At 39.4% G+C, this 27,363-nt stretch overlaps 1 protein-coding gene across 11 annotated transcripts in view; it reads left to right on the top strand.

Annotated features, from left to right (window-relative positions):
• FNBP1 (formin binding protein 1) overlaps positions 1-27,363 on the top strand; it is a 122,359-nt gene that overhangs the window by 80,443 nt on the left and 14,553 nt on the right. For 3 of the 11 annotated variants that reach the window (XM_045506847.2, XM_045506845.2, XM_045506846.2), the window contains exons 7-12: positions 10,419-10,547; positions 11,498-11,644; positions 15,697-15,894; positions 16,838-17,020; positions 22,830-22,844; positions 26,754-26,863. In XM_045506847.2, the coding sequence (XP_045362803.2) occupies positions 10,419-10,547; positions 11,498-11,644; positions 15,697-15,894; positions 16,838-17,020; positions 22,830-22,844; positions 26,754-26,863 (782 nt within the window). The remainder of the gene's footprint in view (positions 1-10,418; positions 10,548-11,497; positions 11,645-15,696; positions 15,895-16,837; positions 17,021-22,829; positions 22,845-26,753; positions 26,864-27,363) is intronic. The other 8 variants (XM_045506849.2, XM_010970271.3, XM_074362389.1 and 5 more) reach the window with 4 other exon arrangements.

Genomic DNA, 27,363 nt, shown 5'->3' with positions numbered 1-27,363 from the left:
GAGGTGAGACCAGGATGGCAGTGAAGGATATTAAGAGTGAAAGGGGGAGGGGGGAGGGTATAGTGGTAGAGCACATAAGCTCAGCACGTATGAGGTCCTGGGTTCAATCCCCGATACCTCCATTAAAAAAAATTAAATAAATAAATTAATTACCTCTCCCTCCCTCCCCCAAAAAAATCAGAGAAGAAGAAGAAAAAAAAGAGTTAAATGGAAGAGAGAGTATATCTCAGTGGTAGAGTATGCACTTAGCATGCAGGAGGTCCTGGTTCAATCCCCAGTACCTCCCTTAAAGTAAGTAAGTAAGTAAGTAAGTAAGTAAATAAATAAATAAATAAATCAAATTCTCCCTCCCCGACCAAACAAAACAAAAAGAAAGAGCGAAATGGCAGAATGAGTGTGATACACATGAAATGCTTTTGAACCTACTTCTCAAAAAACTTACCCTGGAAATGTGTTTTCTGTTTTCTAAAAGGGTTTCCATCCTCACCCTAATTCTTTTATCCCTTTATAGCGAAAAAGGTAAATCTATATAATTGCTAAATTATCATTAGCCTGAAGTGGCCCTACTGGAGATGGGAGAGCTAAGACTGAAGCACATTTCTATGGCCTATATTTGAATTCAGTGTTCTTGCCTGTGAATCATATGACTTCACTACTGGATTATATTAAATGAGCTCTTCACTGTTAGCTGCTGCTCTTGCCTGCAGAACTAGGCGGGTGATAGTGGGTTGGGGTGAGATGATAGACAGCAGTTGACATGAGGCCTGAGTATATACAAGGGGCCTGATAAGGGGAGGTGGGGGAACTGCCCTGGACTGTGAAGCGCAGGGACCATCTGAAGCAGGCACCATTTCTTCACCATCTATCCATGGTGCAGGCCACGTGTTACTTCTTGCATATTATTCCTTCCTGGGTTAAATTCCCTCCTTCCTGAATTATTTTTATTTTTTCTGTAAGGTTGTGTGAATAGTAAGCTCTCATTTGTTGGTCTGAAACGTTTTTATTTTTGTCCTCACTCCAATGTGATAGTGTAGTTAGGTATGGAATTCTAAGCTGACAATTCTTTTCTCTTAACACATTGAAAAGATCATTCTGTTGTCTTTTATCATTGATTGTTCCTCTTGGGAGGTTGGCTCACTACTTAAGTGCATTCCTTTTGTGGATATTTGACTGTCCTCTCTAGTTATTAAGGCCTTTGGTGTTCTGTGGAATCACTGATATTTCAAAGTACAAACCTTTTGTTTTTCATTTACTCTGCTTGGGGTTCGCCACGGATTTGTTCTTTTCATTCATGTAGGAAAACTCTCAGGTATTCACTCTTCAAATATACCTGTCCTTCATTCTCACAGATTGTTGATTCTGGGACTCAGATGATTTTGAAACTTCTCATTCTGTTTCTCGGGCCTCTTAACTTCTTTTTCCTTCATTCCATTTCTTTAGCTCTATAAATTACACTTTGTGTAACTTTCTCAGCTACTTCATGCATTCTCTTCGGTTATACTTTTAGTTAACTCATCTGTTAAGTTTTAAAATTTCAATGACTGCAGTTTGTATTTCTAGAAGTTCCATTTGGTTCCTTCTCAAATGTTTCTTCTTTATAATATCTTTCATCTCCTTGTGATTTCTGTTGTTTTTTAATCATTTTAAATGCTCTTGTTTTATATTTTATTTAAATTGTTCCTTTAGCTCAAGTTTTTATGGTGATAGTTTTTCTCTCTGTTGTGTCAGCTCTCATGGTGGTTTATTTCCTTGTGCATTTATGCTGATGGGTTTTTTTTATATGAGCTTATCTTCAACAGGGATGGTTTTTTCCTCTGGGAGTCACTTAAAAGCAGGATTGTGGGAGTATCTCTCCCCACCACACCCTAGTAGGGTTTTACATTTGTTTCTGCCAGACGACTTGGGACGAATTTTTATGTCAATTTCTTGGGTTGAAAATTCTTACGTCTGTGTGGTAACACAAGCTTAACATTTTTTCCTCGGGGGATTCTTACCCCATTCCAATCTCATAGTCTGAGACCTAATCGAACTTCTTTGCTGTCTTCTCTGATCACTGGAAGATGTTTTGCTAGTTGTTGCCCAGCTTAAAGAAAGCAGAGGAAACTAACACTAAAGTTAAAATAGAGGAAGAACCTGTAGCGGATCTTGACCTTGTTAATAGCATATTACTGAAAATAACATGCATAAGAAATTTAACTCTTCTAAGGAATATAGCTTTTGTAGAACTGCATTACAAAATATTTTCGGTATTTTTGTTCTTCACAATCATGCCACAGCAGTGGAGAATGGTGCTGATATCAGCCTTAACTTCCCAGAATCCAGGCTGTTGTCTTCAGCTATGCATATATGAAACCTTGTGAGTGTCAAATTTGGGGTGAAGTTACTTATTAAGAGGAAGAGGGGAAGAGAAAGAGATCACCAGTGTCAACCTGCTAGAACTGAAAACTCAAGTCTCTTGCCAACGACAGTGTGTTAGAAGCCAGGGAGGAGGAGGCGGGGGCCACATCTTGGAGACCATGATGTATATTTTACCAAGATCTCTGAGCTCATACCAATTGTGTTTTCACCAGCTTACCTTGGAAGCATCAAGACGAACCATATCAGCAGTGACTTCTCTTTTAGCAGAAATTGTCACTCACCTAATTCTACTTTTCAAATAAGGCAACTGGGGTATAGAGAAACAGAAAGCCTTTTCCTAAAACTGTTTAGCAAGTGAATGGCCCATGAGGAATTGAGATGCTGGTCTCCTTTGCTATCTTTCTATACTCTATCCTATTTCAGTGACCGTGCACCAAAGTAACCCATGGTACTGGGGCTACAAGTTGCAAGCCTTCTTGTTTTTTTAAAATCAGGAAATTGCTGGAATATTTCAAGCATATTTCTTTGGTTAACTTATTTTGAAGTTTTCCTCTGTTCTGTATTTTAGCTGCCCTTATAATTTATCAAAGGCAGACTCATTGTTTTGGCAAGTCCCCGGCCTGGAAGTCTCCAACAAAAACTCACAGCACTCTCTCCGAATAGGAATTTTTAAATGCGTTCTTAGTCTTGAACTTGAAAATGTATTCTAGATGCAACAGTTTGCTGGGAACTTTGAACAATGCTGTTTATCATATGACAACGTTGCTTCAGACAGAGAGCTTTTCCATCTCTTCCTTTGTTAACATTCCTCCTACGACATTATCTTTCAGAGCATTTAGTGTGTGTGAGTGTGTGTGTGTGTGTGTACCTCAAAGGCAAACCATACCTCTTCAGTTTTTCACTGTTTCTGGAATTCCGCATTAGAATTTTTCTCTTTCACTAAGTTTTTTGGTGAATTAAAACATTCCTTCATCACTCTGCAGAAGTGATCATTATATATTTTTTAACTTATTTTTATTCTTTTTTTTTTTTTTTTTCTTTTTGGGGTAGAGGTAATTAGGTTTATTTATTTCATTATTTTTGGGGGGAGATACTGGGGATTGAACCCAGGGCCTCTTGCATGGGCATTTGCTCTACCACTTGAGCTATACCTTCTCCCCCCAACCCCAAAGTGATCATTATTAATGTTTTATTTTTATAATGATGAGATTATGCTATAAATACTGCTTTGGAAACTTGAAAAAAAAATCATATATAGCTTTCACTTTCCCTTATTAAATCCTCTTTCACATTACTTTTATTTCCAGGCTACACATTAACCCATCAAGGGCATGCCGTATTTAACCAGTCACATTACTAGACACTTGTTTCAGATTATTAGCTATTATAAGCAATGCTGTATGGATTTCTTTGGTGAACATGGAAAATTGCTTCATTAGGACAAATTCCCTGAAGTAGAATTGCTGGGTCAAAGACTAGGGTGAAATCAGTTTTCCTCTTGATTATTGACAAATCCTAGAGGAAATCCAGTATACCAGTTAGAATTTTCAGGGATTCTCAACAGACTGCTCTTTTTCTGACCTCAAAAATACCTAGGTGGGGAGGGGAGGGTATAGCTCAGTGATAGAGCATGTGATTAGCATGCACAAGGTCCTGGATTCAATCCCCAGTACCTCCATAAAAAAAATATATATATATATATATAAACCCCCTAGAAAACAGGTCATAATATTCAGCGGCCCCCACCTCCCTTGTATGCTGTGAAAATGTAAGCGTTTCTTCTCATTAACCTGGCCATGTCCAAAAGGCAGGGTGTTCCAGTGGCTGGAGCCTTGGTGACTCAGACTCACCCGCTTTGCCAGCTGTTGAGTGGGGATCATCGTGGTGTGGCCTTGTCCTTTAGTGATGTCTTCGCAGCTGTGCTCTTGGAACTTTCCAGTGGGTTTCGCAGGGCTTCCGTACCTCCCCTCAGTGTTAGCTCAGATCCTGCACCACCAGTCAAGACCCCGGGTTGTCAGTGTTCACGGTGATTATCAGAGGCTGGAACGTGCAGGGACTTTTTTACTTTCGAAACCTTACAGTTGTGTAAATTTGAATTGTTTTCAGCAAGCAAGTTTTCATAATCAGGTGAAAAAAGAACAAATGATGGAGAGAGGCCAGGTAACCCAGGTTATTAAATTCATAAGTTTAATTTTATCCACAGTATTAAGTCAGAGTCTCAGGTAGTTTGGAGAGGGGAGACTCCAGAGCCAGGTGCCCTGCTGGATTCTTGCTGCACCTCCAGCCCACGCTGCATGCCCTTTTGGCTGGGTTCCCGCAGTGGCGGTCAGTCCCATCTGTCCCCTAAGTGGAGCTGCTGCAGGTCCCTTGCGATTGAGTAATAATTAAGGGCAGCCTAGCTGTGGTACAGAACAATAAATTCAGAATAAAATCGTGATTTAGCTCCTCTTTTCCCTCTGGCCTAAAATACAGTTGATCTCTCCTTATGGTAATGATGAAATAAAATATTGAAAGTGCAGGGTGAGGAGGGTATAGCTCAGTAGTAGAGTGTGTGCTTAGCATGCACAAGGTTCTGGGTTCAATCCCCAGTACTGCTATTAAAAATAAATGAATAAATAAGCCTAATTACTTCTACACACACACACACACACACACACAAAACTCAATAAAAAAATACAATAAAAAATTTTTTTTAAATATTCAAAAAAAAATAGAAAGAAAGGAAGAGAAAGTATAGCTGTGCTCCAGGGAACATTTACTGCTGTTACTGCTGTGGAAGCTAACAGTGATGGAACATTTCTTCATGGCGCTCCCCAAACTTTCTGGTCACCAGGTTGGGCCTTTTGATCTGTCATATCACATGCTTCTAAACCAAGGGGGGAAAATGGCTTTCCAAAAGTTCTGAATGCTGCTGCAATAAATAGTTTATCATTTAAGGAACAGCAGTTGGATACAGTTCTGAGAAGTCTGAGGTCATGTTCAAAAAATTAATACATCTCATTATTTGTTTACAAGAAACATATAAATAGAACCAGTCCATTTTTGCTCCTTTTGTTAAAAGGTCAAAGGCCATAGGCAGCCCTGATGAAAGCTGGGAGGGTATAACTTGGTAGGAAAATCTACCATGTTCCTCGTGTCAAAGTGAACACACTACTTGGAACACCTCATCGTCTCTGCTCTTGACCTTGAGACTCGATCAGCAGTGTTCTTTTCTCCTTAATAGTTGAAATATTAAGGCAAAAGTAATAGTAAATTGAACAGGAAGTAGGTGCACACTTTGGCCACGCTAAGCATCTAAATTTAACTAACCGGATTCCAGTATTTTTGTCTTTCAACCCATTAAGATTTAGAAGCATTGCCCTGCAGCTCAGTTTCTAAAATATTTGTTTTCTTTATTTAGAAACGGTAACTCTGACCTTTTAGGCAGCACAGCTTTACTTCGAGGGGCCTTTGAGTCGTGCTATTTTAAGAATTAGTTGAGGGATTTGGGGGAGGGTATAGTTCAAATGGTGGAGCGCATGCCTAGCATGCACAAGGTCCTGGGTTCAATCCCCAGTACCTCCTCTAAAAATAAATAAAAATAAACCTAATTACCTCCTCCCCTTCACCCAAAATAGAAAAAAAAAAAAAAAGAATTAGTAAGCAGTGAAGTCATATACTTAGGCCTATCTGGATTTATTTGGGGAGATTCCCAAGGATTATCAAAGAAATTCTAAGGTTTAAATTCAGTCTTTCTGATTGACAGTGAAAGTAGTGTAGATCTTATTTAAAGAGATCTACGACTTACAAGCCTCGGCAATTGTGGTCATTCTGGGCTTTCTTAGAATATTATCTCTAAATTTCTGTATAACTCTGACTCATTAAAAAAAAATCCTCTGAACTTCTCTCTTCACTTCAGTAAGATACAGTGTCTTTTATTCTTAGAATGGGAACTTTAATGAAAAGAAATAGCTTATGGTCGGACAGAGAATGGAAATACCTCTTTAAGATAATAGTTGCTATTTTTAAACTGACTTAAAAAGTAATGAAAAATGATGATGCTTATAATCTTCATGTAGCCTTAGACTTTAGGAGATACACTCCCTAAAATACCTGGTTACTTACTGGTTACTCAAAATAAGTGTTTGAAAATGCTTTTAAAGATTTTTTTAAAAATATATTTGTAACCAGTCACTGACTCAGCGCTAGTTTTAGAGAAAGACTCTTGACGTTCCATTGCAGAATAAACATCACAGCTTAGGCAACAAAAATAGATTTCCATAGTAAATCTTGGTCAGAACAATGGCACATTCCTGGGCCCGGGATTCAACAGTGGGTGTTAATTCAAAGCAGCTGGATGCTGGGATTGAGATTAAGACCGTCCTGTCTTCTGCTGTGGCCTTGCAGAATATGATGTACAACAATATTTTGCTGCTTTTAAATGTTGCTCTGTCCTTTTAGTGAGTAAGACAGAGAGACACAGTAGAGATACACAAAATTTGCAGTCTTATGTCCAAACTTTGTTCTTCAAGAAAACTCCCAGAGAAATTCCTGGGTTCAATCCCCAATACCTCCTTTAAATAAACAAACAAACAAACCTATATACCTCCCCCTCAAAAATAATAACAAATTTAAAAATTAAAAAAAGAAAAGAAAACTCGCAGTTCCTTCTTGTCTGTTTTCTTTGTTCGGCTTCATTAATTGTTCAGGCTGGGTTTTATATGAGTTATTCCTTCTCTCAGCTTCTTCCACAGTTTACATCTAGTATTTCCTCGTTATGTTTCAGGATTACTGCAGATAAACAGTGTAAGGGGCATCGTGAAACTATTCTCAGTTAATATGCTTACAAAAGCAATTATAGAGCCAAAGCGAAAACGTAATGAGAGATTCTGGGAGCCAGGGGGTGAGAGGATCAGAGCCACTTCCAGCCAAATGGTGCTGGTACCTCCAGCAGGCTCCCCTCTGATTCTCATGGGTCAGATACCCCACGGTCGTCGTGACAGATTTATTGCCAGGAAGCATTCGTCCGTTTTTGTGTGTGTGTGTGTGTGTGTGTGTGTGTGTGTGTGTGTACCTACATACATACATAAGGATGACATTCTGATCTCTGTTTCAGAACTAAGCTGTTTTAAGTTTTCACCAAGTTGAAATCATTTCTCCAAAATAAAAAAGGAGACCCTCCACTTTGTTATTCTTATTTCCAAAAGAGATGAAGGGACCTCCCTCCCCTTGGATTTTTGTAAGACTTTTTCTGAGGAAGGCTTGTGAATGAAATAGAGAATTTTTTAGAAATAGGAGGTCTACCTGGGAATTTCCTTGTTTTTTTGTTTTTTTTTTCTTTTTCATAGTCATAACAGAGCGACAAATGATCGAACTCTAGGTAAGTGAGAGAGTTAAAAGGATTTTTGAGTTGGTCGCTTTAGGGGAACAGATGGAGTGCATGTAGGTGGGGAAGCTAGTATTTAAACAGAGGAGGGTTACTGTACATTGTAAGGGCACGAGTTTTACAGGGACGCTGGGGACTTCACATGCTGGGGACTAGCTTAATAGATTTACTAGTGGACACAGTAAAGCGGAAGCTAAAGCATATGGTCAGGAAGGGAGTTAACAGGCTGCAGCGAAGAGGAAGAATGAGGCAGCTGAACTAACCAAGGGGAGGTGAGAAGTGGGTAAAATGGTTCTGAGATACCTAAAGGCCTGAAGAAATGAAAAACCTCAGGTACTAAGGAAATCAGTTTGGAAATATTAATATTGTTACCTTCATTTGGGAAGCGTTTACTCCTGAATCAAGAAGGAAATAAAGGAAGCAGCTCTGAGTGACCACCTTTGGCTTTCACAGGTACGCAGATGAGTCAAGTCGGTGGAGGAAGTGAGAATCAGGTTAAGCCTTCGTCACGGAGGCAGGAAACCAATAAAGGACACTGAGATGCTAAAAAAAAATTGCGTTCTGGTACCAAAGGGTCAGACAGTGGAACAGACTACTTCAGCGCTTCTTCTTTGTTTTTGCATGTGAATGTTTCTTTCTTGTGGGTTTTTTTTTTTCTTCTTTTTAAACTATTAGGTTCAGTAAAACAAAACAAAACCATGCAACAAACACAAGTTGCCTTGGCTACAAGGCCCTTTTCCTGCCGTGTTTTTGGCTCAGTGTGGTCACTTTGCCAAGGAGACAAGCCAAGTCATCTCTTCATCTGGCAGGGGGTAGTTTTTGCTCTGCATGGACCTCAGATTGTGTTAGAGATTCATGAGACTATATTTATCAAGGCCCCCTCAAGGTGCTAGATGAATTATGTTACCAACATAACAGTCTCTGGTGTTTGTGGATGACTTTAGATTTTATAGACATTCTTGTTTGAACTTTCAAATCGACTCTGCAGCTTGTCAATCATAGCCCCTTTCTTGTTTGTGTGTAATGAACCAAGATATGAATTAAAAGAGAGAAACAAATTTATGAATTCTGTTATTATTTAGGAGAAACGCAATGCAGTAAAACAAAATAGCTCTGCCTCCCCCCCCAACATAAAAAGCACAAAAAGGGCACCATGCTTACGCTTCTTTAAAGTATATTCTTAGAATAAACGTAGTGGAGAGTTTTAGAAAAGTCCATTTAGGTCAGTGGTTCACATGCCTTTTTTATTCATGAACTCCACTGAGAATCGGATAAAAAAATTTGTGGGTCTCGAGTAACTTATAATGAAAAAGACTATAAACATGAATGTATGTATGTATATGTATGACTGAAACATTATACCGCACACCAGAAATGGACACAACACTGTAACTGACTATACTTCAATAAAAAAAAATATGGATCTCCTATATTCTCCTCAAAAAAAAAATATGATCAGAGGTTCCCACAAGGGCCATCTAGGTAACATAAATACGTGAGTTGGGCCAAGTGCAGACAGGAAAGAATGGCGACACACGTGTCAAACCACAAAGTAATGCCACATGCAAACACCAAGTGGCGGGCTTTGTGAAGAATGAGGGTGCACATCCCTATCTAAAGTAAATCCAACTTCTAAACTGTTTTTTCTTTTTCTTTTTTTCTTGAAATATAGTTGATTTATAATATTATGTTAGTTTCAGGTATACTGCCTTGCAATTCAGTATGTTTGCAGGTTATACTCCACTAGAGGTCATTACAAAATAATGGTTATAATTCCCCATGCTACACAGCATATCTTGGTTGCTTATCTGTTTTACATATAGTAGTTTGTATCTGTTAATCCCACACCCGTCATTTGTCCCTCTCCCCTTTGGTAACCACAAGTTGGTTTTCTATACCTGTGAGTCTGATATTCATTTGTATTATTTTTTTAGATTCCACATGTAAGTGATCTCATATGGTATTTGTCTTTCTCTGACTTATTTCATTAAACGTAATATTCTCTAGGTCCATCCACGTTGCTGCAAATGGAAGTATTTCATTCTTTTTTTTATAGCTGAGTAATATTCCAGTGTGTGCGCGTGCGTGTGTGTGTGTATCACATCTTCTAAATCTAGCTGTCTGTTGATGGGCACGTGGGTTACTTCCATGTCTTGGCTATTATAAACAGTGCTGCTGTGAACATTGGTGTGTGTTCTTTTCAAATTAGTGTTTTCATTTTTTTCCAGATGTATACCCATGGGTGAAATTGCTAGATCATATGGTAGTTTTGGGGTTTTTTTGGTATTTAGATTTTTAGTTTTTTAAGGAACTGCTGTTTTCTATAGTGGCTGCACCAATTTACATCCTTACCAACATTTGTTATTTGTAGACTTTTTGATGATAGCTATCCTGACAGGTGTGAGTTGATATTTCCCTGTTGCTTTGATTTACATTTCTGTAATAATTAGTGAGGCTGAGCATCTTTTCACGTGCCTGTTGGCCATCTGTATGTCTTCTTGGGAAAAATGTCTTTTCATGTCTTCTGCCCATTTTTGGACTGGGTTGTTTAAACAATTTTTTAAAAACAGCACCTGCTAAATACAACACATTTGAGGTAAATTCAATACACCCCCCCCAAGTCCCTCCAGGTTGCAATTCTAGGCTTTTATTTATTATGTGTGAACATTGAGGCTTTTCTCATTTTTGCCCTAAGGCACGACAACAAGCTCAAATCCGTCACCAAATGGCCGACGACAGCAAAGCCGATTACTCCTCATATCTTCAGAAATTCAACCTCGAGCAGCATGAATATTACCACACTCACATTCCCAACATCTTTCAGGTAAGTAGTTCAGATCTCTCAGGATTGCTTTGCTTAGAAACATGTTGCATTGGAATCATGGTTTCTGGGCTTCTAAGTATTTATAGAATTCAAAATGTCCTCTAACTCAAATCATTCTTTAAAGCATTCAGATCAAACAGTGACCGGCATTAAGATGAAATAGCCCACGAATCTCAAGATTCATCAGTAACCTTCGCAAGTTTCCTCCGTTTGCACCCGTAGTCATTCTTTGTCAGTCTCAGAACTGGGATTCATAGATTAACCCCCTCTTTGTTCAAAGGACTGTTCTGGTTACAGAAATGCCAACTTAACTTTAGAAATCAAAGCAGCTTTCAGACAGTTGGAGGGTTTGCACAGATAGCAGTTCCTTTCCTTTGGATTGTTTTACTTTTGGCTACTCCCGGTGGTCAAAAATGGTATGAGAAAAGATATATCCACATTCTCCCACTTTGAGAATCTTTTACAACTTCAGGTCCAGCTGTAGAAAAAAACAATAAATCTCTGTGTCACAGTGTCTACGCTCGCAGCACACAAGAACCTCCAGCTTGTAGAAGGAAGGTACACTAGTTAATCTCAGCCTGTGTTGGCGCAAGGCGGTTAACCAAATACTTTGTTTTTGGTAAAGGATAAGACAGTGGCTCAAAGATGGAGGAAAGATTTGAAATCTCATACCAAATGGCGTTAAGAGTAAAACTACTTGAGTTTGGGGTCTTATTGAAATTGGAATGCAATTGTGTACAGTACACATTCAGGCAGCCAAACAAGTCATAACACATATGGGCAGCTGGCTGACGCAGAGGCACAGTGTACTTACGGCTGCTCTAACTCTCACCTTTTTATAAGCCTATTTCCCTCCTAGAGAATTTTTTAGAGGTGACAATGCTGCCAAAGAGCAACTTCCTGAAATAACAGGAGACCAAATTAATTTTATGCAAACTCTAATGTTGCAGAAAATACAAGAGATGGAGGAAAGAAGGATAGTGAGAATTGGAGAATCAGTGAAGACGTATGCGGAGCTGGACCGGCAGGTGATTCCGATCATTGGGAAGTGCTTGGATGGGATAGTAACGGCAGCCGAGTCTGTTGATCCGAAAAATGTAAGTACTATTGTTTGGACTTCATTTGTCACTAGTGTTTGTGGTCCCTTTATTTCCTCGCCCCCGCCCCCCGCCACAGCGACCACATTTAATCGTCTGAAAGTAGTTGCTTTCTGTGGTCACATGTACTTTTCCACAGTAGTGACACCACTTCAGAGTTTTTTAATTCAGCCCTGTGTGTTTTGGATTTAGCACTCAAATTCCATTTGCAGAAAATACATGTCAGTAAGTGGTAAGCTGTCAGAGACATTGCAGACTTACTTGGAAGTGTTGGCTTATCAGTCAGCCGAGGAACCCCTAACATTGGGAGGTGATTGTTTAGAGCACGATTGACATTCTGAGCCAGATTAATCTTCGTGGGAGCCCGTCCTGTGCACTGTGGGACGTTTAGCTTCATCCCTAGCCTCTACCCACTAGACGCTAGTAGCCCTCCCCTAGTTGTGACAATCAAAAGTGATCAGGGGTGGGGGAGGGTTTAGATCAGTGGTAGAATGCCTGCTTAGCACGGATGAGGCCCTGGGTTCAATCCCCTGTACCTCCATTAAAAATAAACAAACAAACAAACACCCCCCGCATTAAATTTTTTAATAAGTCTCTAGACATTGCCAAGTGTGCCCTGCAGAGCAAAATCATCTCCGATTGAGAACACTGCTTTAGGGCCAATGTTATCCATCAGGATTCCTTTCCTAGAAGCCTATTTCCCTCAGCATAAGTGTCAACTAGAACATCAGCAAAGGCTTTTACAAATGTTTATTAACTTGCAAAACCAAATATTTAATATAAAAGCCCTGCCCTAAGTATTCTGTGTTAGGAGAGCCTCTTAAAATATGAGTCCAGGGAAGATCAAAGCTTCCTTTTCCGTAAATAGATCTAGCATACAGATTCTTCATTGTTCTAAGAAAATCTGGTGTGTATTAACATTTGGGGTCATCTGGGTAAAAAGTTTTTGTCGGTCCAACGTGCACAAATACTTCCAAATATGTTCAATGATAAGCCTTTGTAGGAAGGGTAGTTCCAAGGTAGTAGATGTGAGTTTCTTGGTTTTGTTTGATTTTAGGATTCTTTGATCTGTATTTTGTTAATACCTATTTGCCTAAAGCCTCCTTCTTCAGTGATTTCAGCCAACCTTTGGCGGGGAAATGATTGATGCTTCTGAATTATTGGTGCTTCCCTCCCACCGCCTGGAACTACATTATGCAAACAAGTTTTCAGAAGTGATCAAACCATCCTTTTCCTGAGCTGAAAATTTCTTTATTTGGTGATTTTCTAGATCTCTTTTAAGCATTTCAAAAGAGAGATAATCCTCTTGCTCAAATTGTTTCTTGGATTAGAGACATATGACAGGACATGCACCCATGCAGTCAGTCAAGTTTCTCCATAGGTATGAGCACCTGTTCCATTTTCTTGTCACCATTGATCCATCAATTCCATACATCTCTGTATCTTCAGTTTGGTCCAGGTCTCTTATTGGTTGTAAATGTCTGGCTTATAGAAGGAAATCAGAAATAGTCTGAGTGAGGCTTTCTCTGATCACCATATTTAAAATTTCAGTAGTCACCAATAAATGACTGTATGGGGAGGGACCTTTTAAAGGGGAAGAGGAACAGTGGGGTTTATAAGGTAAGCCTTCAAAAGTGAGATCGCCTCTATATGAATCTTAACTTTTCTTTGAGGTTCATTGACCTCTGACATTGATTAAAATCTGAAATAAGCCTCATTTTAACTTGTTATATTAGAAATTTGAAAATTTCTTTTTCCTTGAAAGTGTGCAATTTCTCAAGATTATGTCTGAATGATAGTTTTATCTCGGAAATCGTGAGCCCCCAGATTTGTAGGGTATTTCTCCCATTATGAGAGCCTCATTTTCCATTGTATCACTGGTAACTCTTTTCACACATGATCTTGATGTTGTTAAGTCCTTTCTAAGTCCTCATTCAAGTTCTCATCCAAATTCTTATTTAACTGTTAGCAGCAGTGGCCCCCACTCAACCACCCTCTTATTTGCTCTTCCTTCACTTGATTCCCAGGAAACCACAGTGATGGCTTTTATCCTCCTCACTGGTCTCAGTCTCCTTGGCTTGTTCTTGTTTTTCTTCTTCTTATGATTGAACTTTGAGAGTTCTCCAGGGCTTCCATCTTGGACCTCTGTACTCTCCACATTCACTCCTTGGAGTGATCTGTGGACTCCTGGAACATTAAGTCCCATCTCAATACTGACCCCCACATTTTACATTTCCAGCACAGACTGCTCCCCATCCTGCAGGTTCATATATTCAGCTGCCAAGATGCTTCTCCACCTGAATGTCTAGTACGTACCTGAAACTTAGCACATCCAAAATGGAGCACCTGACCTTTCTTGTGAAGCCTGCTCCTCCCATAGTCTTGACTGTCTCAGTTATGGAATTTCCTCCCTTCCAGCTGCTCAGATCTTGGAATCACCCTTGATACCTCCCTTTTTCTGACACCTGTGTCAGCTTGTTAGCCAGTCCTGTTGGCTTTACCTTTAAAATACATTCAGAACCCAACCAGTTCTCACCACCCCTGCTGTTACCCTCCTGATCCCTGATCTTCAAATCAGGGTTCTGTTACTAAAAAGAAAGGGTGATTGACTATTGCAAGATAATTGACACCTGTGGCACACCTGCAAATTGCATATTAGCTAAAATAGCTGCAGCAAAATAAAATGTGGGCTCATGGTAAGAAGTTGAGATCTTTCCACATTGTCTTCTCTAGTAGTTTCTTTTTAATCAGATGATCATTGAGTTAGCGTGCTTCTGTAATACTTTCACTTACATCTATCTAGATATCTTTGACATAATGGTTGTCATGTCCTTATGCTTTGGTCTCCACCAACTGACACTGAGAAGATGTTGTACTCAGTTCCTAGCAGGATGTGCACCATAGAGAAGGCATTTGGTTCACTGACTTATTTAGCAAACATTTATCACACCATTATCACTGGGCGCCATCTAAGTACTAGGAGTACAATGGAGGAAAAATAGAAGAGAGCTTACATTCTAGTGGAGGAGAGACTATGAACAAATATATACATAAAGAAGAATTATTCAGTAAATTCATACCTTTGAACCACAATGAACCAGAGAAACTGGAGAGATTTTCTATTCTTCACTTTGACTTTGTATATGCAAAATTGCTTTAAGACCTTCTGATGAGAACCAGTTTTTGTATTACTGTATTGTTCAAGGGAGTTGAATAATAAATGGCCCAAATTTTCTGCTTCTAGCAAAGTCATTCTTTATATTCATTTCTCTAAATGTAGAAAAATGGTTATTAAAACTATCTTCATGAATTTTGGATTTTGTGGGTGGACAGTTATCTGCAAATTATCCTCCCTTTTGACTTTGTCTCCTTGCTTTTCTGTAGCTACACTTCTTATTTCTGGTTTCATAGGCCTTGGCCCCCAATTTTAAATAATAGGGGTGATAGTAAATGTTCTTGTCCGTCCTTGATTTAATAAGATTGCTTCTAAGGCTCCTACCATTAGAAGGAAGGAAGTTGGTTTAAAAAAGATATTCTTTATCATATAGGGGGAATTTTTTTTTCTTTTTCAGGAATTGATGTGAATTTTATCAACTGAACAGTACTTACAGATCTGTGCATGTGGTTTTTCCTCTGACTTACTGATATGTTCTGTTGAATAAATTAAATTAATGCCCCCCCAAAAAGTATCTTCAAATCTCAACTAAACATATGGCTTTACAAATTATACTGATTCTTTCTTTTTTTTAAATTTTATTTTATTGAGTTATAGTCAGTTTACAATGTTGTGTCAATTTTCATTGTAGAGCACAATTTTTCAGTTATACGTGAACATACATATATTCACAGTTGTGTTCTTTTTCACCATGAGCTACAAGATCTTGTATATATTTCCCAGTGTTACTTATTCTTTCTAATGATAAAAACATTACTAGAAAAAAAAGTGCTATTAATCAATATAACTTACTTAGAATGTCATCTGTATGAAGTCATCATAGTTCATTGTGTAAAAAGTATTTGAACATATTTGTGTGTGATGCGTGTAATTTCAGGATTCACAGCTGGTAGTGGAAGCTTATAAGTCTGGGTTTGAGCCTCCCGGAGACATTGAATTTGAGGATTACACTCAGCCGATGAAGCGCACTGTGTCAGATAACAGCCTTTCAAATTCCAGAGGCGACGGCAAACCAGAGCTGAAATTTGGTGGCAAATCCAAAGGAAAGCTGTGGCCGTTCATCAAAAAAAATAAGGTACTGATGGCTGGACCCAGTGTGAAATGAATGTTATAAAGCGTGGAGGTCTTGGCTGTATCTTTTAGTCTTAAAGGAACTAAGATTTCAAGCCTGTAGTTTTAGAATGCGAGAAGCAAAGCTAGCGTGCTATTTTATTTTAAAACAGTATCTCTCTTTGGTGGTGGTACCTTTGCCATGGTCATTTCAGACGCATTATCACCTGCACCGTGTCACCCACACTAACAGATTACTGACCTCTGGCCGTTTTGCATCACACCTTTCCCTCCTCAGTCTCCTAGAACGCTGGTTACCTGGGCTGGGGAGAAGGGACGTTGCGCAAAATTTCTATAACCGTGTAGCAGCCATATCTAATTGAAATCGTTCCCCTGAGCTAATAACTTGGTTTTGAATTCATGTTAACATGTGTATCCATGAACATTTTTCATTTTCTTTTTATAGTGTGATACGTAGGTGCATGACAGCGTTAACCTGGGGGTAAAGTGTGATCGAGGCGACGTTAAGGCTTTAACCTTTGAATAATTTAATATTTCATTTTAAAAGACTGTCTTGCTGTTTTCACAACCTTAGCACTTAAGGGCTTTCATTTTCTCCCATCGAGCTGTGTTAGTTTATGTGGTTTAGAAATATTTACCCTTCTGGCTTACACTGGTGTAGAGTAACTGATTAGAGCTGTAGTTTGCATGTGAAAGTCTTGCATGAGCTCCTTGTCAGAATTTCTTGCTATTCTTCTGTTGCTTGACTTACTAAAACTCCCACTTCCATCACATTCTTCATTTGACATATTCTTCCATGTTTTCTTTTGGACCATGGCCTAAATATTTAATCGTTTGTGTTGGACTTGCTTTGGATTTCAAATATGATTTGATGCTTATTTTTGTTTTGTGTCTTATCTTCTTGTTTCTGATTTTTACTCTGTCACTGCTCCATCTCTTACACGTAGCTTATGTCCCTTTTAACATCCCCCCATCAGCCTCCCCCACCTCCCCCTGCCTCTGCCTCACCCTCTGCTGTTCCCAACGGCCCCCAGTCTCCCAAGCAGCAAAAGGAACCCCTCTCCCATCGCTTCAACGAGTTCATGACCTCCAAACCCAAAATCCACTGCTTCCGGAGTCTAAAGCGTGGGGTAAGTTCTGCTCTGGAATCCTGTCTCTCTTGTGCGCTTTGGTTGCATGTTTTGTTCCGCCTAACTTATTTTGTTTGTGAATGACTCCATTGTGTTTTCCCATAACATGAAACAATAAGAACCTATGATTCATTAGAGCCGGAAAGATGGACGACAGAGAGAGGGAAGAAGGAAGGAAGCAGAGGGATGCGAGCAGAGAAGAGGGGCAGCCAGCCAGCCCAGAGTTTTTCTGTCTGTAGTACATTTCGGAACGGCTTTTCTCCATTTCCTTTTTAAAACATCGAAGTCATTAATCTTTTACCTTGATTTTACCCCCCACCCCCCCAAAAAGGGAACTTAGATTCTGTTTCTAAAGCCAGCGACTTACAAGGAATTGGAAATCACCATAGAGGCGGAAAATATTTGTGTAATCATTACTGAAGTGATGTGTGTGTGATGAATGAAGGTCCTTCTCTCTAAGCCTCCAGCTTCAGGGTTGGAGAGGGAAACAGTACGGGTTACAGTGGTTTCTTCAGCTATTTTGGTGAACTTACAAGATGTTGATTAAATATCTGATAACAGATCTGACTGCAGTAAGCCTAATGCAATATTTATCTCTAAAGGGTGAAATAATAGTGCTTGACGTTTATTGAGTGCTTGTCATATGCCAGGCTCTATTCTATGTGTTCATTTATTTTTCTCAACCACCCTATGAACCAGGGTACCAAGCATTTCCTTAATTTACTGATAAGAAAACTGACACATACAAAGATGAAGCTAGGAAGATGTAGAGCCAGGATTTAACTCAGGGAGCCTGCTTATGATCAGAGATTCTGTAACATCCACGTTCAGGGACAATCTGTTACAATGTGGTTGCCTCCTACAGGGATGCTGTTCAGACTCAGGTTTGCCGTTCCAATTAAGACTGGCATGTGCTTAAGTCACAGGGTTTTGTGGAACCCATCAGCAACCCAAAGTAGATACCACTGTGGTTTTTAGAAAAAGATTGGAACAAGGTAATTTGTAGCCTCCTGAATAAACCTAAATGGTCAGTCTAGTCTAAGCCGTCCCCAGATATTCTTTATAATAAGTAATGAGTAAACAAACGTTAAGTGCATTCACATATCCAATAAGGTCTTCTTTTATTCTGTCCCATGGGAGTTGCAATAAGGTTGTAGTGGGATATGGTCTTGTCCAAATATAATTTCTACTTTTCTCTTCCTCTGGGTAAAAAAAAAAACAAAAAAAACCCAACATAAATATAATAGATAACCAAGTTGTTACTTTTTAAAATAAGGGACAAAAACTCATTTCTTTATATGCAGAGTTCCTTTAAATAGGGGGTCTCAAAGTTTTGTGCTAAAAATACAGTTGGTGGAATTATCCTGTTTTAAGGTTGCCCAGCATATCAGGTTCAGAATTAGAGATTTAACTTCCTAAGGATTTCAAGAGAGCCCTTGTTAGAAGGCAGAATATAGCTTCCAAAGTGGATGATAGATTGTGTTGAGTTCTATAATTAGATCTCAGTTCCTGGCTCCATTAGGCTGGCTTTTAGAACTCTCCATCCATCTCTGGTGGTTGTTCATCAAAGAATTTCCAACATATGAGACCATATGTTGCTATGCTAGACTGTAGACGCTAAAGTTTTACATTAACTAAATCAGTTACCCCATCTCTGCCGCTTCCGAAACCTTTACGGAGCTCATGTGTTATATTTATAAAAATATCTCTGCGTTGTCATTTGGAATTTCATAATGGAGTATGTTGAATACTCATGATTGCTTACCATTTGTATATGTATCTATTCCATTTTTCTCTCAACACCACGGTCTGTCGTTTGCAAATGGTTTCTCTGTCATGTTTCATGGTGTTCTCTGAAAGTTTAGGAAAAGACCAAAGAGTGTCAGTAATCACTCAGTATAAGAGAAGATGGCTAGGGAAAATTTTAATCCTTGAAAATAAAAACAGTGAAATGAGAAATGGGTTGTTTTGATTAATTAGAGGAATCCCCTCCCTTTTTTTAAAAAAACTGTAATTAGCAAAATAAGTTTTATTTCTTACACCTCAAATCTGTGCTCAGAAAACCTTTATTTAGAAAAAAAGTTCTAAATGGCGGGTGTGTTTTCGAGAATAAACATACACACATACCCACTCTAGAAGAATCAGTGCATAAATAGAAACAACATTTTTGCTTCCTTTATTTTTAGTTGATCTGTTCTTAGGGTCAGATTTGATGTGCCTTCCTTCAGGAAGTAGCAGTGCGAAAAAGAAGAGAAAGAAAGGAAGGAAGGAAGAAAGGAAGGGAGAAAAGGAAATACATTATAAAAGTAAGAGTAGGAAGTTTAAAAAAATCTGAAATCTTGGGAAATAAATTTGATTTTAAAGCAATTTCAAAATGGAAGGAACGTGATTTAACAGGATCCACAACTAGTATGATACAGCTCTCGCTACTGCTTCATTCACTCTGCTTTATAGCTGTAAAACTGTTGTGCCAAAGATAGGATTCGAGGAGATGAACAAATCTGTGATTTTAATATGTCTTTGAATTTATCATGTTTTGCAGCTTTCAGATCCAGATGTTAATTTGTTTTTATTATTCAGAATGTATAAATCCGACATAAACATTTCTTAGCATAATGATTTTGTTTCTAAGTAACAAAATAGGATAAAGTATTTTTTGTTGTAAATCGTTTACATTTGTATGAAAATTCTGTCTCGCTGAACATCTTTAAAGATTGGCATGCCACCTGAACGTTATTAACCAGTATTTCATCTTTATGTAAGTTGAAGGAAAATGAAACTAGATTGTGTGTTATCAATTTGCAGTCTACAAAGTGTAACTTTATTGTCTTAAGATTTCTGGTCTGAGCAAAAGACTTCTAAATCTAAAATGTGGACATATATCCCCCATGTTTTAGAGTTAACTGTATGGAAAAAAATACCATCAAAGTTGATCAAAGTATTTTGAAAATTCTTATCAATTGTTTGTCAGATGTTACAATCTTCTGATTCCTTTCATTTTATTTATTTATCTTGTTCTCTTGCTGATTATTGGCAGACTCAGTCTTTCTGTTTTCACAAAGAACTCATGAAGAGGACGATAGGGAAACCCACGTATGCTTTTGAAGCTAGGGACTATGTTGTAAGTTTACCTGTGACGGCCAGGTCGTATGGTCACGGCACAGGCACTAACCCCTCTGACAGCACCAAGACTGGGGACCCAGACGCTCTCTGACCCGGACACTGGGAAAAGCCTCATTGTATCATTTCAACCACAGGCTTCTTCATCTGGAAAAAGTTGCATGGAAAAAAGAAACCAAACTTCCCAACAGCAATCAAACTTCCTAAAAATGTCAGTGAGCTGAGCTTGGTTTTTCCCCCTTTTCACTGACTGGGACTGCTGTCTGAGACAATGTCCCTGGGCATGATTTTATGAGCAGAATTTCACCCCTAAAACGCAGCTGCAGAGCGTGGTCATGGGAGGATGACACCCTCGCAGACGGCAGTGTGTTGCACACCTACCCACACCTACGTCCGAAACTGATGGATCTGTAAGGGAGAACCAAAAAAAATCAGTGAAGCCTGAGCAAGGTCACGGAGCTGTGAAATGACTTTCCGTGGACCTTAAAACACAGTTCCTTATACATTCATGTTCACCGTCCCCTTTCTTTGTACTTGAGGTTAGTACCTGTGACGGCCCAATAACACATGGACCCGCTAGCTGTGTGTGCCCTCATGTGTTATTGACACTTGTGGCTCGCCAGGCTCCGTAATTGTTGCCTGAAACTGACAGCTTTTTAGTTCTCCAGGTGTCTCGCAATGCACTTAATAAGGCAGCCTTTAAAAATGTTCTCTTGGCAGATGATTTGGTTTCGAATTTGAAATGATCTAATGGGCTGGCTGACAACTTAAGACCAAAAACCATTTTATAGCTGTTAAAAAAAAGGATACCGTATACTGTGATGGCACGTCTTATGGAAGACCCATCACTGTCCACTTCAGAAAATTAAATTTGTCTGAGAATTCGATATTTCCTATTTCTACCGGGATTTGTTCTCAATCCTAATGACTTGTTTTTATGATGAAGTGGTAATATTCCTATGCTATTAGTTTTGATGTTAGAACTCAGTTTTCAGAATGCTTAAGAAAGAATACACAACTTTAAGCAACGAAAGTAGCTGGATAGAGAGCAGATAATATGCTGAGTTCAAGTTAGTGACATTTACATGGTAATGTGTCAGAAAACATTTGTATATGGTCGTGTGCTTTGTAGGGAAGATATTTGCAAAGTTTTCTGCTGTGCACCGTAAGTGTTGTCTGTAAAGACCTCAAACTGTGATGAACAGATCTGTGCTAAAGTTTACAGGAGGGGTTCAAGGTGTTAACGGAGGTTACCCATATTAGAGTGGTCACAGATATGACTGTACGTTTTTTTCCCCCCAAAGTTTTGTCTTGCTACTTCGTTCCTTAAAAGTCTATTTCCAGGGTTGAGGGGTGGGTGGGGTATAGCTCAAGCAATAGAGTGCATGTTTAGCATGCACGAGGTCCTGGGTTCAATCCCCAGTACCTCCTCTAAAAATAAATAAACAAATAAACTTAATTATCTTCCCTACTGAAAAAAAAAAGTCTATTTCCTCACAGGGACAATTTCTTTAAAAGCTTAATGCCTTTTGACAAAGAACTATCAACTTTGAGTTAATGTGAAGAATAAGATTTTTTAAAATCTGGTTAAGGAATTTTAACAACTTCTTCTCCCAATTTAAAATCAAAGGGCGCTTTCTTTGGTATTTTGTTTCCAACATATTTTTGGATCCTACTGCCAGTTGCCTGAACTTTTAGGATTGATAACAGCTAAGTAAACAGGCACTGAGCTCTCGAAATACTGCGTTAGAGCCGTAAAGCACATCTCACCTGTTATTGAAGGACCACTGTTTCTTTTCCCAATGTTGAGATGCCTTGTAATCCATTTGAGGTCGCATAATTCTTACAGTTTTACTAATCTTCTGGCTCAGCAAAATTGCAGCTGCTGTGTCCTGATAAGAAGGTGTAAGTACCCCTCAGTAGTTGAGACAACTGGCTGTCTGTTTCCTAAAGGTAACTTGCAAAAGCAGCAAGTTCTGTTAACTCCCCAGGTCCTATGGAACCTCTGTGAGTAGGACTCGGAGTTCCATAAAAAGCCCCAGAAAACACCTTCCGCTGAGCGGGAGATGCACGCAGTGCACAGGTGGGAGCAAAGCATCACGCTCTCCACCTGCAGCCGGGCGCTGAGAAGTTCCCTGGCTCCTGCAGATAGATTCACAGAGCATCTTTCAGTCCTTGGTTCCCCATTCACCACTTTGAGACTTTACCTTTAGGAAATGGCAATGTTATTATTTATTAGATCTCCTTAAGGTAAAAATACCACTGGTATGTTGTGGAAGTCGTTGCTTTTCTGACTCGAGTCTGTGTGAAACTTCCCATGGGAAATTTGGTGACCAAAAGGCTATGTGATTATTTCCATCTTTTTTAATCATGGAATGTTACCGACTACAAACTTAGTTTATACCAAGGCTGATGTGACCAATACAGAACAGTAAACAGAAACTCTCCTTTTCTGTCTTTATTCTTTGCTCTGGCAACGTGGCAGCTAAAGAAAGGTTTTGGTAGTTCAGCCCCTCTTGGGAACTTTGGCACAGATCCGCTACAAATCATTTTCACAAAGCGCCAGGTGAATTTACATATTATGTTTATACAGTGGAACGGACCAAGTTCCTCTTCTTCTCATGTATTGTTGTTTCTCTCTCTCTCTCTGTTTTTTTTCCCCTGTTACTCCTTCAATTTTTACATGAAGCTTTCTCTCAAGCTGGTAAGCACAATTATTCCATGCATGTCCTGAATCTAATCAGGTTTTTTTGGTGTGTGTTTTGTGGGTGCTGGGCCGTGTACAACACATCTTTAAAGTTAACTGTTGATTTGTGTTTCTCCTTTCTGCTCCTTGTTGGTATTTCTTTATGAGACCTTTGGAATGCAGAGTTCCAGAGCCTAACAGGGGATCGTAACCTTTTCAAGTTGCTAAGAAAATTAACGCTTAACTCATGATTTGTTTTATCTTTATCACTGGGGTCTTAAGAGGATGACAGATGTTGATAAACTTTATTTAAATATGAACATAAATGTAATATTAAATATGAGGGAGTTTATTTATTGGATCATTTCAAATAAAAGCAAATTTAATAGCTGAAAGTTGCTTCTCCCTGGGAGCCACAGAAGCAGATGAAAAAATGCTGGGAACCTGAGGGAGACTTGGCAGAATGATGCTGGTCTCAACTCAGGTCTGAGACAGCCTTTGAGAACTGAAGCCCGTGAAATCTTTAAGGTGCTCCCTAAATATACTTTGGTGCCTAATGCACAGCTGATTCGAGAAATCAAAGACAATTTTATGGACAATGAAAAGAGCCTCCTAAGCCTTTCCAAAATGACTTATTTACAGTTCAGTGTTGTTTCTACCTTAACTGCATAGCCCTAGAATAAATAGTCAAACTAATCATTAAATCTATTAAAAAAAACCAAACCTCTTAGCCACATAACCCATTACTATACTACAAATATGTGTAAGTGACGTAGAATTCTCAAAACACCACAGCTGAGACTGTCCTGATGTTATGGACAAGGATGAATTTTGACAGTTCAACCGAGGAATAAGACCAGCATTTTACACACTGCTGTTGAGAACGTAGGACAATATTTTGCGGTTATCCTTATGTATGCTTTTGTATGTGTTCAAGTATGTACATAAACATATATACATAATTTTTTCAACCTGACTCAGTATTTGGCAACTGATCCAGCCCTAAAGAAAAAAATATCTTATTAAACATTTCTTAGACTGTGAAATGAAATCCTGAAAAGAGCTGTTGCTTAAGGTCTCCACAAAAAGATGCTTAAATGAACTGTGGTCATCAGAAGTGTGAATTTGGGAGAAACTGGCTCCGTTAACTGGGACTCTCTCAAATGTTTATTTTTTGTCCTTAATTTGTTCTTTTGCTGAGGTGCCAGCAGCAAAAATTATATTATTAGGCAGTCTTTCAGTTTGAGGTAAATCATTCTACCAACCTGGTACTGAATTGTTACATGATACACTTATTTTGAAGCTAATAAAGCAATAAACTATTGCACAAAGACAGCTTGGGTGTAAAAATTATAAAGTTTAAGAAGCAGCTTGTATCGTTGCCCGGAAGCAAGTGTTTGATTCCAATAGCAAGAAAAATATCCATTTAAAATATATATGTGCCCCTCTCCTAAACCCTGGTAGGGCCAGTCTCTCTGGGGCCCCTCCGAAGAGTTCAGAAAACCTGTTCTGACTTGAAGGTAGAAATGAAAATTCCTTTATGGGAAAATGAATCATAGGTCAGAGTATTGTTTGAAAGAATTCAAGCTTCAAAAGGCTAATAGGACAAAAATGACCTTTTTAAGGTACTTTCCGGAAATCTTAGGTTTCTTCAGAGCGAGAAGCTGGTGACCTCAATCTCCAGTGGGAATGGGAAGTTTGAGGCCTGGTCACTGAGATTCATTTTTGAGTAAAAACACAAGCACACAGAATATCTATTGAAAGGGACCTAATTGGTCAATTTAGACTAATCCTGATCCAGTGAAAGGAATCCATTTATTTGTTATTTAATTGTTTTCATTTTGGTAGATAATCAGGGCTGCATTTTGTTGTGTTGTTTGGGGTATCTATTTTTAGGTCCTGAGTTCAGTGTGTTTTACTTACAGATTTCTTTGAGCTGTTTATCCAGTGCAAATCTTAACACCTGTTCAGTCTAGACCTCTGTTGTCCGAAAGTAGCCACTCACCACGTGTGACTATTTAAATTGTAATTTAATTTAATTTAAATGAAAAGTAACTAAAATATAAAAATTCAGTCCCGCAGTTGTACTAACCACATTCCAAGGGCTCAACAGTCATGTGGGGCTACTATACTGGATGATGCCCATGGAAAACATTTCCATCATTCTAGAAAGTTCTTTTGGTCTCATAGAACATAGTCCCAATAAATATGTATAAATGGACATCAGCTACTTAGTAAATTTCCTGACTTCTGAAGCGGTGTATCTTCCACTGTGTTTTGTTACATTCTAGCATGAAAATCAAAAACAAAACCTCTCTTCTAGAAAACATGCTGATCTGGTTTAAGTCAGCTCAGTGTGAGAACGAAGGGTTGCGCGCTTGGGTTCGGGGGCTGAGTGGAGCAAATTGAAAAGCACATAATTAAGGTTCCAAGTATTATAACACAATGGTATAGGGAAAAGAAAGGACAAGTCTGAGTTATTTTTATATGGAAGATTAGCTGGCTTCATCTTCGTTTTAGAGGCAAATTGAACTTCCTTGGTTTGGCACTAGGGAATAGTCACTTACATTCTGGTTTCACTCATATCTCATCCCCAACACACACACACACACACACACACACACACACACACACACACACACACACGTCTCTGAGAACATTAACTAAAATCTCATCCCTGACACACACACACACACACACACACACACACACATCTCTGAGAACATTAACTAAAAGTCTTTGCTTGGCCTTTGTGCTAAACTGTTTCAGCCACCAGCCCCCAAGCTTCCTGGCAGGCTCGACTTGGATTCAGCATTACATTATCCGGGACCCTTCTTTTCCACCCACTCCCAAGCCAGCCAGTCTTGCCTTTGTTTAATTGGTTCTAAAGCAAAAGCTCCCTTTTAAATTCCCTGGTTTGTACTCAGTTAGTTAGCAAACTTCTCTTTCTTGAAAACAGCTTCCTTGAAGGAAAAGCACTTGCTAGCCACAGCGTAGCCGCGGCTCTGACAAGTCAGCGTCCGTCAAAGTCTAGAAACTCCCTGTGGCTGTTTTCTGCTGAAATCACACGCACGGAGGAAAGATAGCAATTGTTTTTCACAGGGAATCAAGATATCAAAATCTTTGGATGAGTTAGAAACAGCGGAGGTTGATTTTGTGTGCGGTGGGAAGTTGATTTTCAGGGCAGGGAGGGTCCTAAAGGTGGCGAAAAGAAGGGACCAGACTTTTAGAGGCAGCAGAGGGGAGTGTTCTTGGGAGGTGGGGGAGGGTTTTTTTAGAATGTCCTTTTACCCACATTCTCTGAGGAACTAGATGTGCCATCTGTCACTTCACGGGGATGGAAGCTTTTGGCCTCAGCTTGTGTGAAGAGACGGGAAGGAATACTCAGACTAGGGGAGGAAAAGCAGTGCCATCGATGTGAGACAGTTGATGGGGACACTTATCACTTACATATATATTTTTTAATGGAGTTGCTGGGGATTGAACCCAGGAGCTCGCGTATGCTAAGCGCTCACTCTGCCACTGAGCAGTCCCCTCCCCCGACTTAGCACAGTTTCATATAAAGATAAACTGGAAGCCTCAGTGTCGCCTCCGACACTGACAGTAAAGTGAAGAATCAGTCTCAAACTTTGCTTCTCGCTGGAGTCAGAAGTATGTCTTCCTGTCTCCGCTCCCTCCTTGTGTGGGGCGGCTGGGCCAGCATGAATGGGATACAGAGTGGTTTGTGGGCCTTTTGCAGTTTGCATGCACTGATTTGGCATCTCAGCTGGGTGTTGTGGGAAAGAGCCTAATTTGTTTCACGAAAACACACGCAGATGTCTGCACCGCCCTGCTGTCGGGGGAAATCTCTGCCGCGGGCTCTCCGCGGTGTCTTTTTCTCACGGGGTGCCGTGAGCCTTTCTGGCTTATTTCTGTTTGTATCTGCAGGGTGCAACGCCGGAAGATTTCAGCAACCTCCCTCCTGAACAGAGAAGGAAAAAGCTACAACAGAAGGTCGATGAATTGAATAAAGAAATTCAAAAGGAGATGGATCAAAGGTAGAGTGGATCGATATGACTTAGTCAGAAATTCGAGTTCCGCTTGGAAAGGTGGGGAGTCCTACATTAGGGTTTAATCTGAGTGATTATTTTGGCCGTGTGCTTTGGCATAGTCTGCTGGATTGCTTTGTTATAGAGAGAGAGGATTCGTTTAACAAACAGGTTTTATTCTGAGATCGGGGGACAAAATACACATGGCTTTGTCTTTAGAGGATAGGTTTTTGTATAAATGAAGAGAAAAATGGTATGGACCCCCCCCCACGCCCTCTTCCTTACCCCACATACAAGTTTTGGATCCAAAATGTACTTGTCTTTCTATTTGAGGGTAAGTCAAAATCAGCCTTCCCATAGGTCTCATGTCGTCTTGTCTTTTTATAGAGTGTGTTGATGGCATCTAGGAAACCAAACCACAGTATGTCTTGAGTATACACATGACCAGCCATCAGAAGTGTAAAGGTTGCCTGCCCAGGCCCCCACTGTGAGAGTTCCCTGCTTTCTGA

The sequence above is a fragment of the Camelus bactrianus genome, chromosome 4 (genome assembly GCF_048773025.1).
Source record: "Camelus bactrianus isolate YW-2024 breed Bactrian camel chromosome 4, ASM4877302v1, whole genome shotgun sequence".
NCBI lineage: Eukaryota > Metazoa > Chordata > Mammalia > Artiodactyla > Camelidae > Camelus > Camelus bactrianus.
The sequence above is the reverse complement of the archived record's forward strand: the minus strand, read 5'-3'. Positions and strand labels throughout refer to the sequence as shown.